This window comes from Limanda limanda, chromosome 4, assembly GCF_963576545.1.
Source record: "Limanda limanda chromosome 4, fLimLim1.1, whole genome shotgun sequence".
NCBI classification, from domain to species: Eukaryota; Metazoa; Chordata; class Actinopteri; order Pleuronectiformes; family Pleuronectidae; genus Limanda; species Limanda limanda.
The window spans coordinates 5162732-5179752 of NC_083639.1; the positions used below are offsets into that span (position 1 = coordinate 5162732).

Below are 17021 nucleotides of genomic sequence, written 5' to 3' on the forward strand. Positions count from 1 at the left end.
TCTGTGAGTGATCAGATGAAGAAAAGTCGACTGAATTCACATCACAGAGAATTGGCTAATTATTATTTGGCAAATTTACTAGAGAGGATCACCATTACTCTTAATGCGTAACAGGGAGGCTATTGTTTCAGCTCAATAGGGCGTCTTGACTTTTCATTGTTATAGTCAATGTTTTCCAGGCCAACAAAAATAGCAGAAATCCAAAGTATTTTTCTAGTTTGACTTCAATCATGAACCAGCAGTTTGTGGTTTGAATGGGAATCTCCGAGCAGGGAGTGCATGTCTCTCCTGCAGGCATGAATGTGCTCGTAGAACTACAGACGAACGTTGCTGTATTTACCATAAGAACAGAGAATTGTGGTTCGGCAATTACAGCAACAAGACAGAAAACCTGGAGCTGCTCCAAAAAACAAGAGGCTGACCCCAGAGGCAGCATTTTCATTACAATTTTTACATTTGGTTTCTAAGTACAAGAAATTGTCCTGTAATTCCTGATGAATCACTAAGACATGTTCAGGGTTTGAATGTGCTCCAGCTCGGGTTCGGTTGATTGGCTGTAATCTGACCGTAGGTGCTACAGCGAGTGTAGCTATACGCTGACGACCTCTCGCACAATGTCAGTGAAGATTAGCATTCTTCTTCTCCATGGTGGTGATGGTTTATGTTACTGAGTTTTTTATAAGGTGAAATAAAATAGATACACTAGTAACAGGGTGTAGCAGTCTCCTCTCTCAGGTTTCTAAAAACAGCCAAAGTTTCCGGGGCCTGATTCAAGTTCTCTCCTCTGTCTGCCAGCCCCGTGACAGAGGTATGACTCTGTGAAGTGCAGTGTTATCTTTTTCCCATTTAAATGCTAATGAGCACGCTGCCCTGCTAGTCAAAGTGCTGCGGAAACTGTGTGAATTTTTAATATCTTACCGCAGCAAAAGGTAGCAGCTTTCCCAGGCAGGTGGAGGGACGACTACACGGTGCCTCATTAAATTTGACACAAACGATGTGTCCCTCGGAGAGAGGTCCATCCTGCCTGCATCCTCCACCTCTGTGTGTGTGTGTGTGTGTGTGGTCATCTGTGTGAGGGTGTGTGTATGTGCATTCGCATCTGTGACTATGTTGTGTGTGTGTGCGTGCAGATGTGCACAGCGGAGTGTGGGCTGCTTTTGTTTCTTCACCTCATCAGTAACCAACAGCTGTTAATTGCCTCCCATCAGGTGGTGACGGCAGCAGACAGAGGTTGTCACAGCCTGTTAATAATTACTTTCCACGGCTGCTGGAGTCATTGGTGGCAAAAGGTTGAAGAAAAATTCATTGAGTGTAATGAAACTCATATGAGAGCGTGACCCTGGCTCTTCCACTGCCTGGATTTGTATTCCCTCCTGGCACCTGTTTCCATGAAAACCACCGGTGTCTTCTCAGTAAACGCTGTGAATGATTCCTTGTTATATCGTTGCAGTGGATGAATGACTGTGAAATAGTTCTCAGGAGCGATCCTCAGAGAACTCAGTAAGAGTGATAACAATCATCTATGCAGTGTTGCCTTCAGGTCCTCCAGGAAAATGTCATCATTTTTAAATAGATGTTCAACCTGGAGTCAAACTTACGTCAGAGAAATATCTGAAGGGAAGTGCCGCAGCATCTGTCTACTAGAAATCTCCATCTGTCTGTCTGTCTTTTGAACGCATATCTTGAGAATCGTTCATCTTATTGGCTTTACACTTGGCGTGTGTATTGTTAAGGGTCCAAGGAAGTGCAGTGTCGAATTTGGTTCAATTTGTATACATGATAGTTCAATATCTATGTTTAATGAACAGATGAGCAGCACCCTGGACTCATCAGCTTAAGAGACGCTGTCGATTCACGACAACAGCACCTTCATGAAAACGAAAGCTACAGTTTCTCCAGTTTGTGGTTCTGCGTCCTGAGTGGAATAGAGTGACTGAGACCTCTCACATAAGCACATCAATGGAAAACATGAACGCAAAAGCCACAATACAAATGCAAAAGTGACAACTCAACTGCGAAAGCCAAACAATGGAAACACAACCACAATGGAGGAAGGCAACAGCAGATGTTGACAATGAAACAAGCAGTTACGTACTGTGGTTGAGCCGCTGCTGCTTAAAATTAGATGGTTGTCTATTCAAGGTGTAATTGTCCGGGTACATGGAGCACCTGAAAAAGGAGGAACACATTGCAATTGTGCCGTCGCTTCTGCGTTTGTGTTTTTCTGTTGTCCTTGTGTGAGTCATCTGTGTCATCATAGAGTCGAGCTAGACCGAACTTTGAATAAACAGGTGAGCAGCTTTGTGTAGCGGCAGTGGTGCCTCAACAACTGCAGGTCACATTTACAGTTTCAGAAAGAGAAGCTACAAAAAGCATCACCACAGAACAAACAATTCCAAACAGGCAGGTGTAGAACAGACTCATAGTCTTTAACAAAACTTTTAAAGAGACAGAGAAGTTGAATCTTACACCAGCATCAATATTCAACTTCTGATTTTTAAACCTGGCATCTTCTCCCACAAAAAAAAATGCCTCAGTGGAAGATTTATTTTGCAGGATTCCTCTGAATGTGCTGCCTCCGTGGTCTGGCACCCGATTGTGATCTTTGGTTTCAACATTATCTCTCCCTGCTCGCTCCTCAGATAGCTGCCGGAGAAAGCAACGCTAGAGGAAAAACTGGAAAGCATGAGGGACTTTTGTGAGGGCGGGCGCTCCTCAAAGCCAGGATTCAATAATTGCTTTCCTCTTGTCTCACGCAAGTGACAGATGGTGAGGCCACCAGAGGCCTGAAGATGGGAATGATATTGTTGATTAAAAAGAAATATAGGAAACAACATGCAGCTGCTGGCTTCGAGAAAGGGGAGGGAGGGCACAAAGAGAAGAGAGAAGGAGAAAATAGAAGCAGAAAGAGCTGGTAAACGACAAAAAGAGTATCGGTTATGAAACGATTCAACTTGGATGATTCACACACGGCTCGATTGGACGTTGCTTAAAACTGGTGTCATGTGGAATTTGGTTGAAGAGATGTTATTGTTTCAGTGAGTTATTCATGGTGAGTCCTGCGGGATGGAGAGTTGTGTTCCAGATATTTAGGAAAGTTGTTATTTATTTGGAGCTGTGCAGTCTGGTGCACAGACCACCCTTCAGACATGACGCCCAGCTGCATATGTTGAGCTCTCTGCGTCTTTGTGAGCCGGTCTGACGTTTTTTTGAGCTCCTCCAAGATTCAGTTTGACTGAAATGTATAAATGTCTTCTGGTGTGTGCGTATGTGCTACTAGGTGTGGAGGGGTAATTGTTTCCCAGAGCTCTTTGCTGCTATCAAGGGAAATTTAACACTTTCTAATGACAAATGCTGATGCCGAGCTCCCGTCCCTCCTCTGTGCTCAGAGCATCAGAGCCTGGGTTCACACGGCATCCGCTAATGAAATGAGTTTATTTTATCTTTCAAAGGACAGAGAACTGAAAGATACGACCAGAGATCCAGTATCTTCATGGTCACAGAGGATCAGTCAGCAAAAGGGAGCTTTGCATGCTTTATTTCTAATGTAACTTATCTTCATTACAAATGTTTGATAAGGACACAACGAATTAGTCCCGGTCTGAATTAAAGCTGGGGTTTGTAATCTTGGAAAAGCTATCAAGACAAAGCAAGTGACCCCACCCTCTCTTATTGGCCAGCACGCAATAGCCACGCCCCTAAAACCCATGGACGTGCACCGCCTAACGAAACTGCTAAGCCAACTTTTCCGTGAGTCACTCGAACAATCGTCTCTGCTTCATCTGTGTAATTCCTCTCCGCCTCTGCGACTTGTGAAGACTCCGGTCCGGGGCAGGATGGGTTGTCGACACATACCGTCTTGTCATTTTTAAGACAAGTTTATTTATTGATGGCTGTTGGGACTTGAAGAGGATTTCAACAAATAAGGTAAAAAGGCAAAGCTTGTTTCAGCAACAAGTTACCCTCCCAGCCTTTAATGACTGAATGAATCAGTAAATCACAAATCATTTGGGTCCAAGTGAAAGTCACTGTATCTGGCACATTTTTTTGTATATATTATATATAAGTTTCCCTTTAAACTGCGTGGAATCTAAGCTACTGTATTCATCATTTATGGAGTAATAAGCATGCACACTGGGCGTCAGCTGCATTGCGCGTTGACTGGATAAGAAGCACAATAAGCCATCGTGATCAGGGGAGGGATTCAAGTGAGATTAAAAGATTTAAGGCTCCATTTGCCCATGAATATCTGATGCCTATCTGAAGCCCGAGCCTGTGATCCTCTGTCAGGTCGCAGAGGTGGCAGAGGAAATCTACCTCATCCCGCATCTGGCCACTTTTCAACGGTTGGGCAAGCGACTGTGCAGCTGACTTCCTGGTGCACAGCAGCTGCTACAGCACCAAATAAAAAATGTTTCCTCTCGTCTGATATCATTTGTCTGCTTGTTTTTTTCTTTTCTTCTACGCCGGAGTCAAAACACAGCTTGTGATTCATAGTTCATTCAAAAAGCAAACACTGTACCACAGTGGGAGACTGCCAATACCACCAGATACAGAGCAATTGTTTGGCTCAGGGCGGGCATATGAAAGCCTCTCAGCTAAACTTGATCCTGGCTCCAGCGCAGTGAATAGAAATCAGTAGCAGACAGTTACAGGCTAATCTAGTAGAGAAATTACCTCAGTTCTATTTTTTAACTGTAACAGCCACTGGAGGAAGACTTACTACTCCAGTCATCCCGAATAACAGATCTCCGTGGATCATCTGAGCTCAGGACTGTTGCATCGTGATGAATTTGTCATAAATCCTCAGATAAAATAACGCCTACGTCGCATTTACACAAACTCCCTTCTGTGCTGTGAGTCTGTGCATTGGTTAATTATGGGAATATTTAAATTTATGTCACACAGTTTATAAACAGTAATAAAACCTAAAATCCAGTAATTAGTAAATCCCAAATCAAGGCTGGTAACCAAGGGTGACCTGGCTCTTGCCATCAGCATCACACAGCAATAGTTCCGCATAAAAGCACTTAAATTAATGCTTAAATAATGAAAGGAAAGAATGATTTTTAACTGGTTTTGGTTGATTTTGTTTATTTTTAATATCAATTTTATATTATATATATTTTTTGTCTCTGTTTTGTAAAGTTTTATCCCATGTATTTTGTAAAGCATTTTGTGAGCTTGTTTAGTAAAGTACTATAGAAAGAAAGTTTTTATTTTTTACTTTTTATAGACATAAAATTGAATTAAAAAAAATATACATATATGAAAAATATACATATATGTGTAACCATAATATCTTTATCTTGTCTCGAATGTACATGCCAGTGAATATTTGTTTAGTTGTCAAAGATAAATAATAATTGGAATGTAAATAGATTGTGTCACTATAATATTGTATAAGAATCATTTCAAGGTTTATTTTCAACATTTTAAATCAATCAAATAACACTAACATAATATAAAAGCAGCCTAACGGTCATTTTGATTGCCACCAATACCTAGAATCAAATCAAATCATATATAAGACGTTATAATGAGTGGTCTGATGGAAGATTTTATAGACGCCTCTCCTCATCTTCCAGCTCCACCTTCACCTTGGCACCGTGGACGGTGTTTCGGGGCGGGGCCGTGGGGATGCTAAGGTGTATGTTCCCTCCCCCATGGGTGTGTCCACCGCCTGGTAGACTCAAGTCTATCCACCTGCGAGGAGCCGCTGCTCCTCACTCCCCATCTGAGCGTCGTTGCGCACGGTCCTCCTCCTCCTCCTCCTCTTCTCCACTCATCTCTCCAGGAGCTACTCTTTTGTTTCTCACCTCGTCCTAAAAAGGGGGGGGAAACAAACACGGAATCTGCGCTCTAGAGATCACTTCAAGTTTAAAGCGGCTGCGTCAAGTTAAATTCAAATCCAAGCTTTGTTTGTCTCTGGGATAATCGTGCGGGATCTGCGGCGGATACACTGAGACTCGTGCGTGCGGACAGAGGAGCTCAAAGGATTTGGGTGGATGCTTTTAAATGTTCACCAGCTTTGGCACAATATTCATCGGACGCATCTAGGAGGTAGGTTGAAAATGTAAAAGCTGCTTTTGGTAACGTGACAAGTTCATTACTAATCTGGGAGATAAATCAGCAGGAATCCAGCCTCGTTCGGTGGAGTCGAGCTAAAATGAAAATGATCCACGCACTGCATGTGCAACTATATCAATATGTTTATTGTGAAAGTGGAAGGATTTCTGTCCTAATTAAAGAGGAGAATGGCTCAAACGATGCACTTCCATTCGCCCGCGGTTTGTCTTTATCCCTGGTGCGTGGGAGTTATTCTCCCAAATTGCCATTATATTCAAACAGAGCCAAAGAGTGTGTGCGTGCGTGTGCGTGCAACGTGGATTGTGAGGCACTGAAAGTTAAATGTTTCTGCGTGTGACGCTGCACCCTCGCCCTTCACAGTGATCAGACGTTCCTGCAGGAGCCCACCAACACCTGACAATCTAAAATCCAAAGGTCCCCATAAAAATAAACGACACGTGGTTCATGTTCGAGTCCTCATAACTCAGAGAGGCCGTCACGCTTTATTCTGGTGGACTGTCTCTCCCTTTGGAGTCCTGTCCTGCCTCCGGGGCTCAGCGTGGAACTCGATCTTTAAGCCTCGACTGGCAGTTTGACCTCAAGACTCCAGATCCACGTTTACCAGTCAGACCAGTGCCATGCGTGGATAATCCCACTGGAGTTGTTTCCAAACGCTTTGGCACACTCGTTGCTTTGCTGTGATGCTTATTGTGTCACCAAAGCTCAGTCCTTTCTTATGTGTTGGGATATTTTTATGTGCAGAACGTTGATGCGCTTTGTGGTTTGAGTCTGAGAGTGTGCCAGTGCGCGCACAGGCTGCACCAGCACCTCCTGTGTGTGGTGCTGCTGCTAAGACTCGGCCCCTTGGTGTAAAATAGAAGCGGTGATTTCTCAACGAGCCTGTTGTGTTTCTCAGTATTGTGAAAAGTGAGGTGTGGTGAGGTGTGGTGAGGTGTGGGCAGCTCCTCCGGCTGGAAGGAGACTCCGTGCGTCCACACTGCTGCGTCCATAGCGCACAGAGGCGAAGCCACGCAGCAGGATGGACTGTGGACGTGCAGGAAAATGTCCATTACAATAAAAGTCACATTAGGGAATCCAGGCGCATTGATGCATTTTATGGTTCAAGTTTATATACTTGGCCAAAATCATTGTATTACATAAAGAACCTGCATACAAATTGTTTGAATTGCACAATTGTGCACACCAGAAGTGCTGCATAGAAACATATCAGGCTTTTCATCAAGGTTCTTTGCTTGATTTTTTTTTTTTCCAATATATTCGTGAGGTGTCTATAGTTGTGTTAGTTTTGTGCAAAGCAACATATCATTGAATATATACGCTGGCTCCTTTATGAACTAAATCTGTTTACTCTTCTCATAATGGCATAAAATATCTCTAACTCGATATGTAAGAACTATTTGGTGCATGCTCCCTCGCACTTTCTCGCTACCACATGCTCACACTATGGCCCATAACGTTTTTACCGTCCATGCAGACAGTCGGACCTCATAGATTCAGCTGCTGTGGTGGAATCAATGCAGTTCTTTTTCTCATGCGAGCACGTACCTGAAGTCTCAGTAGACTCAGTAGTCTGTGACCTGTCACTCATAATCTGTCGTGCATGAGAGTTACCTTCTGCATCTGCAACCTCGTTACTGCCATAGATTTAATTAAATCTGTCAGGAACGCTGTCACTACTTTTTTTTCTCCCTAAAGAAAACTGAAAGAACAGGTGCAATTAAGGATCCTCCCCTGATTCATGACTTCAATATCAAAAAGCTTCAATAGATCTAAATCATCGTGTGAAGAAGTAAACTGATTGGTTATTGCAGCTCAGTCGGGGGTTGGTTGCTGTATTTGATTTGTGAGGTGAACTTGCCTCGGCTGTTGTCTGACACTCGTCCCTCTGTGTCCCTCAGCTCCCGGACTCTCCTTCCCCCCCTGTTAACAAACACAGGGACCATGTTGTGGGACAAACTGTGCTGGCTGCTGGCCCTTCTGGCCTTGTCATCCGCGGTGCTGACCTCCTCTAATGAGTCTCTCTCCGCTCCAAGGATCTTCCTGTCCTTCAAAGGTAAGCCACTGGAATTACTGCTGTGCCCCGTGACCCAGTTACTGTGTTTCTGCTGCACACATGTATTGATTACTTGTGTAACACTCACTTCTGTCGGCAGTTACGTTGATTTCTCGCTCTTGTTCACGGGTAAACTGTTGGCCCTGTCTGTATTTAGGGCTCCACAAGCTCTGGCATTTGTTCCTCCAGTCCTGTACAGAGTTAGTGTTTCCAGTAGATTCTCTGCTCATTGTTCTGACTATTCAGGGCCCAGAGAGTATGTCTTCATTTAATCGCATGGCTGCTATTTGTTCCCCAAACAGGCCTTTGTGTGACCTCGCCTCCCTTCTGAAATCAAGTCCGATTTAACACTTGGCTGGGCACCGCACTCAGAGATCCAGCGTGTTATGAATGTTTGCCAGTGCGCCATGAGACCCTTTGTGTGTTGAGCTGTCCTGTTAAAGTAGGTCTTAGTGGTCTGCTGTGTCTGGTGCTGGCAGAGTCCTCGTGTCCATGTGAAGCCCTGAAAAAGATTTTAATGAACCTCTGACAATTTCAGATCCAAGTTTTTGTTTTGTTTTACAAAATGGCTACACTTCAGATCCAAGCTGTGTCCAAAGAGTGCAATCTTTTAGGAATCCAAAAACTTATAATAATAACGAATAATGTAATAATAAAGAGACATTTTGTAAATGAAAGGCACTGCCAGTGGAGGTTCGTCCAGCAGTTTTCAGTCATGAACTTGGGAAAATTGGCTGTAGACATTTCATTTTCCAAACTTTTTCTTTCAAATATGAGGAAAGCAGCAGGAGATTGTCTGGTACACGTTAACAGCAACAGGAGAATGTTCAGAATATTCAGGTGAGGGCTGGAGCCTTGGTGGAACAAGCAGGAAGAACATAACATATCAATTCTGCTGCGGAAATCACATATGTTTTTATTAACGGCACGTTGACACCAAGGTCGGCCCTTATCCCCAAATGCCCCCAATTCTTGTTTTTTTCCAAGTTGTTTGCATCTTCTACCCCTCGTTTTCGTCCGCTTTCTGGACATTTTCTTGTTCTATTCTCACATGGGCTCTCTCAGAGATTTTACTCGGGCGTTGGCAGGAAAAGTGCGAGACAACTGACTCTGGACATTTGTGTTCTCACGTACAGCCTCTCTGGAAAGTTTCAGGAAAATCTGCGGACTCCAGTGCATGTCTGAAACCAGCTACAGTCTCTCCTCCCTCGCTGATACTTTTGCTTACCTGTTTGTTTTCTCTCTCTCTCTCTATAATCGAGCGAATTTCACACTCGACCGGTTTCACATTTTCTCAGTAGAAAAGAGGTCATTTATTTTCCGTTTCTTTTAATTGAGTTCCTTTTGTTTTTAATTAGTTTCTGAGGTGACTTTTATGCCTCACGGAGCAACTTCAGATAGCTGGAGTCTACGAATGCACTAATTGTATTGGTTTTGCAGCGTACTGCAGGAAATAGCTCCGTAATGTGCGTTTATTAATTTTTCATGTGCCAGTGTGCTTAACCAAATAATTGCCTTAGGTTTCATAATGTCTGTCTTGTGCTGACACACAGATTTGGTTGACTTGTAATATGTGTCTCCTGACGACAGATGCAGTTTATTTTTAATAAGCCTTTCAATTTTGATGATAAAACAAAGTGGTACAAACGACTCACTGTATGTTAACTGGAGCCGTGTAATTGAATCAGTTGTGTTATTGAGTTTGTGTTCTCGTACGTTTTCCTGAGACGTTTATATGGTGTCACTTTCCACTGATTCTTTGCATTTTATGAAGCTGATATTTAAAGTTTTGGGCTGAAATAAGGGACACCAGACGGCAACTCTGCTTTTTAAATCTCTGCCCGCTGTCAAAGCAACAGACACCAGGTTTTATGTTCATACTGTAAATATGCACACACCTTTCCCTAAAGAAAATTGGTAATATCGAATGAGTAGTATATATATATATAGTCAACATATTATGGCTGATTTTCACAGTGGCCGTGCTCTAAAAACACTCAAATACCTTCAAATGTAATCGTTACTTTTCAGCCGTGTTTGGATTGTACTGACAATTTTGTTTTATTGATCATTTTATCTCACCCTTGTGGGGTTAAGGACAAAGGATGTCGCACTTGGTATGGACTGGAAGGACCTGAGAGGCAAAAGTGTACATTTTTTTATATATGGGCTAAACAAATAACATTTGATTATATTTAATGCAACATTCCCTAAAATGCTACACAACATCAGTAGAGTTCCCGTGCTTTAAATGTTTGCCAGAGGCGATCACATTTAAAATCAAAGCTGAAGTTTAATTTCTGGCACAGAGTCTAAGAAATCCCTGAACTCTGGTATTCGGCTCTGATTCAGTTATTTAAATTAACAAATGTTTGTCCTTTATTTCGAATTAGTTGTTTCACCGTATTCCTGTAGTCACCACCAACATACAAATTCTAGTTCAGCATAAAAGTGTCATGTACCCTCATCTTTAAAAGAAACCAATTAACCCGTGAGTACGTAAGTTTTTACTGGAGGTGGTTTGCAAAACTAAGGTTTACAGAGTCAACAAAGATGAAACCGGTCTTTTGAAGTTCTTAAAGTCGCTACTGAGTGTGTTAGTGCAGTTATCTGAGTTATTAACTGTGATAAATACCAAGAGAGCAAACACAGGCTAAGACTGAAGGAATGTCCATTTAAAGCTCGTAGGGATAGATCATCAACCCAGACTTCAAAAGGCTTGGAAAATAGACACACTGACACACATACACACACACATACTTGCAACAAGCCTGATGTAGCCTGATGTTATTACAAAAACAAAAGGTCACATTTGTCCAGTTATGTAGGTGTATTCGCTCTCATGAATACACATGGCCGGCTTAGATCAGCAGCTGAGAACTCCTATATTTACTTTTAAACAAGGTCTATAATCGCATGCTATTTTAGTGTGAAGGGCTCTGCAAGGTTGTGACCCTTCAAACAGAAGCCAGTCACGCCCGAGGTTAACTGCCCTCAAACTGTGGGAGAATGGCACCATATTAACAAGTAATAGCTTGTTAGGCTAATCCCCGGGAACATTTGAAAGTGTTTAACTCTGTTTTCCTACGGCCACTTCAGTCCTCCGTGGAACACCTGGGCACAGCGTTCGCTCTGGGAAGAGCGCCCGGGGAGAAAAGACAAAGCCACGCAGGCAGTCCTGTAATTGGTCTCATTCTCAGGGACAATCTTTTCCTGGGCTCTCTTACCGACACGTTTTCTTGTCCCACATAATGGGACGACGATTGTCACGCCTGAACAAAAGCTTCGCTGTCGGCTCTTTGCTCCTGCCAGTTTTTAGACTTAAGATCAGAATTGGCCAATTTCTCCTCAACCTCCTTTTTCTTTGAATAATTAGGAGCTGCTACTCCGTTTGAACTTTGCTGCTGGTACTATTTCTGACTCTATGACAATAGATCCCAGCTCCTACAGATTCTGTTGTATATAGGCAGATCTATGTATGTATATATAGTGCATAAGAAGAGCCCTTTGTCTGTGACATGCCTCTCTGTGGGTGGTCCTCTGCTGTCTCTGTCTTTTTGACTCCTCCCGTGAAAGAGAAAGTATCATAGTTATAATCATCCTTCCCTCCCCATGAGATATTACCGCTTCTCCCCAGATTGTTTCACGGACGACCGAGCAAAGTTTATGCACTCGTACCTCGCCCAGTCTGCTGACTTATTACTGTGACACTGGAGACAGAGCTAAGTGCCTCAGCCGAGCCTCGCAGCAATCAATGAGCCGCTGAAAGCTTATCCACAGCGAACCTGTCTGCAGGCGGATGACCCCCGGCTACACAGGATGGATCTTAAGTCTGCCCAGTGGAGTTCAGACAAACCTGAAAGACATGGTACTTTTCTTGTGTAAGAAAAAGTTAACTTGCCACCACAAGTACTTTAAAGGAGACAGCTTGTGCTTTTTCAGCTTAAAAGAAAAAAGTCCTGCAAAGTCAAAAAGCCCAACGTCTGGGATAGAGGGAGCGCCGCTCCTCCATAGCTCCTAATAATCCTGAAACACTCGTCAGCGGTCCAGCCGATACTTGTGGGGTATCGTGATTTCATCATGTCATCCCAATTCTCCGGCTAGTCAGCCGAAAGAAGCTGTCGTTAAGGAAGAAATGTTTTGTGAACATCTGAATGAATTCTCTTTCCATGAACAGTTACAAGATGCATTTGTCATGTTATCTGGGTTGTCGAGGATAACAGTCTAACTAGTGAGTGAAGCTATCGCAGTAGCGATGTTTCTTCCAAAACAAATAACTTGTGCGTGTGTTTGTTTTTTGGGAACAAGCAGTAAGCACTGCTCTGCTTGTTTTTCTACAAAAAGTCAATAAGCTGTTGACTCTGGCTAAAGTCCCATCATGCACCATCTGAAACACTCGCATACACAGCACTATCTAATCCACTTCCTGTGTGCCCTTCTACCTACCAGCTGTGCTTGTTTACTTCTTTCCCAGCAGAAAAACATCAGCGCTGTGTGAGGGGAAACTTGTTGTCACAGCGTTTTGCTGTCCCAGCCCTATAGTGCTTTCAAATACTGAAAAATAGTGGAAATAGCACAAAGGATTTTATCAATGTATTGTGGTTGCTATTATTACTGCAGCTCATTTGCACGTATCCGTACTCTGATACAGTTTGCTCTCTATAGGCAGACGACATTGCACATGTTTGTGGCAGTTTATTGTCCAAAACTGCTGCTCTTCTCCAAATCTCCACTTGAGAATCACAGGGGCACTGACAAATCTGCATGATGTGTGGTGGCTGTTGCACGCAAGCCTGCAGCAATTATTACATTACTTTGCTACTTTCTCTCCAGAGATGATGATGATGATGATGATGATGATGATGATGCTGCTGGAGGTGGAGGAGGAGAAGGAGGGGTGGGGGACGTAGAGCATCCCAGCAACCTCTGCTCTGCAGGATGCATGCTGTCAAACTATGATTATTCAGGAGAGAAGAACAGGAGGTGACAGCTTCAGCTGCTAAATATAGTGTCCCTCCTGTTTTGTTTCTTCCTCGTTTTATCTCCCTCTCCTCCTCCTCCTCCTCTGCCTCGCCGTCCTCCTCCACCTCCTCCTCCGCCTTTACTCTGCACTTCCACCCTCTCATTTTTTTCATGCGTGTTGATAAGAGCGGAAGGGAGGAGAGAGAGCACCCATGTCTGCTGCCCACTGCAGGGGTGTGCTGTTGTAGCACACTCAAAAGGTGAAAGAGGAGATTGGGGGGGGGGGTCTGTAAAAGTATGCAGACTTGTAAGGGAGCAGTGAAACGTATAAGGGAGGAGTGTGTGGACATATTTATCTCAGTGAAGAGAAGGGTTAGATCCCATGCAGTGAGTGCTGTGGTAAGATGTGTTGAAACTAAGTGTCTCCATTGTGCTGCTGTGTGAGTCATTTTCACATCGTAAATTACTGCCCCCCCCCCCTACCTACTTAGTGATGTCACATAACATTCACGTTCAAGTCAAATGAAAAGGCAGTAAATTTAAATCACTTTTCCCCTAGATTTTAATATTTTGAGTGTTTCTGACATGAAGGTGCCTGAGCATGTGTTAATGCTGTCCATGTCCCGTGGTCATAAAAATGCACAACATCCACATGACAACAATAATAACTCTGCTGTTTATTATTCCAGTCTGGAGCTACAAGGTGTTTTATTCTGAGATTTACTTATTTATACTGAAGAGAAGATTTGTGCCGGGAACTCAGATGAGCCAGGGAAATTTGGGTTTAGCAACGAATGACAACTGTATTTTGACAAAAACGTGATTGTTATTTTGACAAAAACGTGATTGTTATTTTCATAATGAAGTTGTATCTGAAGAGTACGGGGCTGTCCATTTTCTTTTAACCAGAGAACAAGACTTTTTAATGAACATGCTCAACTTTATTTTTTCTCAGAGAATTGAATGCCCACCCAATCTTTAGAAGAGCTCCATCCATGAGTCATCCAGCATTGTCTTTACAAAAAGAATAGCAGCACTTTTGATATAAGATGCTGGAAATAGCTCGTCCTATTTTGTAAATCTCTTTCATTTCTTGGTGTCCAAGAGTGCAGTTCCTTTTTTAAAGAATTTAGTGAGAGTCGTTTTTTTTCAAGGATCTTTAATATGTAAATGCTAGTTTACTGCGGGTTTGATAAATAGCCCCACCACAATTCTCTGTCTTCTGTGTAAAGGGGGCCAACACAGCAGGGAGCGAAAGGCAGCCACACTTTGATGGATGTGTGAGTGATAGATGGTGTCTGTGTGTGTAGTCTACATCCTGGTGTGTCTTTGTATCTCTTGGACGCTGCCGCAGCCAATTTTTTTTAGATCAAAATGTGGCAGACGGGATAAAAATAGGTGTGAGCCACAGTTGTACATCAAACTGATGTCAGGTTGTCATGTTTTTAAGGAACCTGATTGGATTGGCTTGTGTAGATAAAGTGTTTAATGTTGCCATTGTAGTTATGTTTCTTTTTCAGTCGGGCCTCACATATCAATGCAGAGCTTATAATTCTTTAGGTGCATTTTAAATCGTTATTAGAGGCAGATTAATATTCCGGCTGTGATCAACCCCACCTCCTGCAGGAGAGAAGGAGGAGGGCAGAGGAGCTGAGGAAAACAGTTGATGGGTTAGAAACGGAGTAGGAGTGAAACGGATTTTACGAGTTGTGGTTTTCCAAAGATTCAAAGTGACAGAGAGGAGTGTGAGAGAGAGTCTTTAATATTTATGTCAAGCTCATGTGTGTGTGTGTGCACAAGCTCGACTTGCAAAGCTCCTGTAAAGAAGCTATATATGACACTGCTTTTGGTTTGGTTTCCATAGCAGCGTCTACCTGTCACTCCTCACAAACCGAATCGGGTTCAGATGATTTCCCTCCGCAGAGGGGAGGTGGGATGTAATCACTGCATTGTGCTTATTTCCCCTGATGTCTGCCGTCTCCTCTGCTCGCAGGAAATCCTGAAGCAAAGAAGCCCCGAGGCTTTGAGGCTTTAGAGAAGACAAATGAGAAAATAAATTAGCTAAATGCTGGACTTTGATCAAAGCCGAGGTGTGATCTTGTGAAGTTGTTGCAGAGGGTTTATCGAGTGAGAAGGTGAAGCACTGGTTTCTTTATGTGGAGGCTCCAGTCGGCTGGACGTGCTCTCCAGATGTGGCCGAGGTGTGGGAGACCTTGAGGAGGGGGGGTGGTGTTTGCAGCCGGGACTAAATTAAGGAGACAGCAGGTCAAGGGCACCTCTCCACTTGTTTACTCAGACAGCTATCCTTCATTATCATTTGTCTGTCAGTGTCGGGATCTTGTTACTGCAGTGCCATTGACCTCCCCCACGTGACGGCCATTTTGAACCCTGAGGGTGGGAAACCACTTTGGACACATTCTGTCATATATGGTTGCATTTATAAATGTGTAAGTGTGTGTTTGCATTCAAGGTAAATGGGACCCTGAGAATGACCTGTGATTTTGAACCTGTTTGGCAACAAAGAGGCAATACTTTCAAGTTTGAACGATGAATCCTTCAATTGTTTCATTGAATAATAGAAAATTAATGAATAAATAGAATAATTTCAATTCTTTCTTCCACAGCTATTATGAAGAACAGAAAAATATATTATTAAACAACAATTCACTGATAATGATTCAGCTTTTCCTGACTTTGTGCCACTTGTGTGTTTGAGAAAAACCCTTAAATGAAACCCTTAAATGACCATAAATTATGAATAACTAGATTAATTAGTAATCATAGATCCACTTATCAAGCAGAAATACAAATCTGTTGTTTGCTTCTGCTTCTCAAATGTCAGGGTTTGCTGTCGTTCTCAGGGCAGTTGTCACTTTTTCTGATGTTCAGTAGATCAAACAGAAATAAAATAACTCACTGACAGAAATAATAATCATAAGCTACAGCCCTAATATATTTAATGAGAATTTTTATCTCCAAATACTTTTTTGTTTGTAGTGTTTTCAGAGGTCATCTGGGAGTGATGAAGACATTATTTATTTGAGATTACAACATTAAAGCAACCACAAAGCAGCTCAGTAAATAGGATCAAGCCACTGCTTTAATCTCCAGAAACAGGTTTGCAGTTTGTTTATCTTCAGTATCTCAATAAACAATAAATTTGAACTCTCCGATGGCATAGAATGGAACAATTTGGTGCCTGCATCTGTTTTACGTCATTGTAACCGATAGTGGTTTCAGACTGTGTTTTGGAACTTCTGCGGGTTAAGGGAGGACAACAGTTGGACCGTCCGTCCCTTCAGTGATAACAGGTGTGTCTGCATTAGAGGAGACGTCCTGGAGCAGGAGGGATAGTTTACATCATGTGTCCAAGGTGATTTTCTGCAGCCCCATCACAGTGATGCTATATGTGAGTTTTACTCCTCCCTATGGACTCAAACTGACATGTTGAACCCGAGCAGCTCAAACATCCAGGAGGAGAGGAGGAAAACACGGAGTGAGATAAGGGGTGCGAGAGCAGAAGTGACTGTCAGGAAGATATAGGCTGAGTGGATGGAAATGTGAAGCAATGGAGCAGACCCAGACGGGGGCTCTGAGAAAGCTAATGGACTGCAGGGCATCAGTGTCAGGTTTGCTATCTGCTGGAGAGCGTGGAGATAGATGGTGGGATTCGAGAACGAGAAGGAGGAGAGGAGTGTGGGTGCACAAAGGCAGATATACGCTGCACGGACAAATTGTGCGTCTGTTTCCCATTATGAGTGTCGGTTGAGATGGTTTACCTCAGCTGGTGACTTGCTCCGGATTGCCTCCACAGTTCATCTCCAGCGCCGCTGCCCCGGCTGTAACCTCGCACCACGAGGTCCAATGTTTAGTTCAATGAAAAGTGCATAGTCTTTATTCACACTTGCATATTGTC

At 43.1% G+C, this 17021-nt stretch overlaps 1 protein-coding gene across 1 annotated transcript in view; it reads left to right on the forward strand.

The window, feature by feature from the left end:
- Window positions 1–5785: 5785 nt before the first annotated feature.
- The window catches only part of sema3fa (sema domain, immunoglobulin domain (Ig), short basic domain, secreted, (semaphorin) 3Fa), a 49134-nt gene continuing 37898 nt past the window's right edge, over window positions 5786–17021 (forward strand). The window contains exons 1-2 of the mRNA XM_061069197.1: window positions 5786–6063; window positions 7989–8143. Coding sequence (XP_060925180.1) covers window positions 8032–8143 — 112 coding nt within the window. The 5' untranslated portion in view covers window positions 5786–6063; window positions 7989–8031. The remainder of the gene's footprint in view (window positions 6064–7988; window positions 8144–17021) is intronic.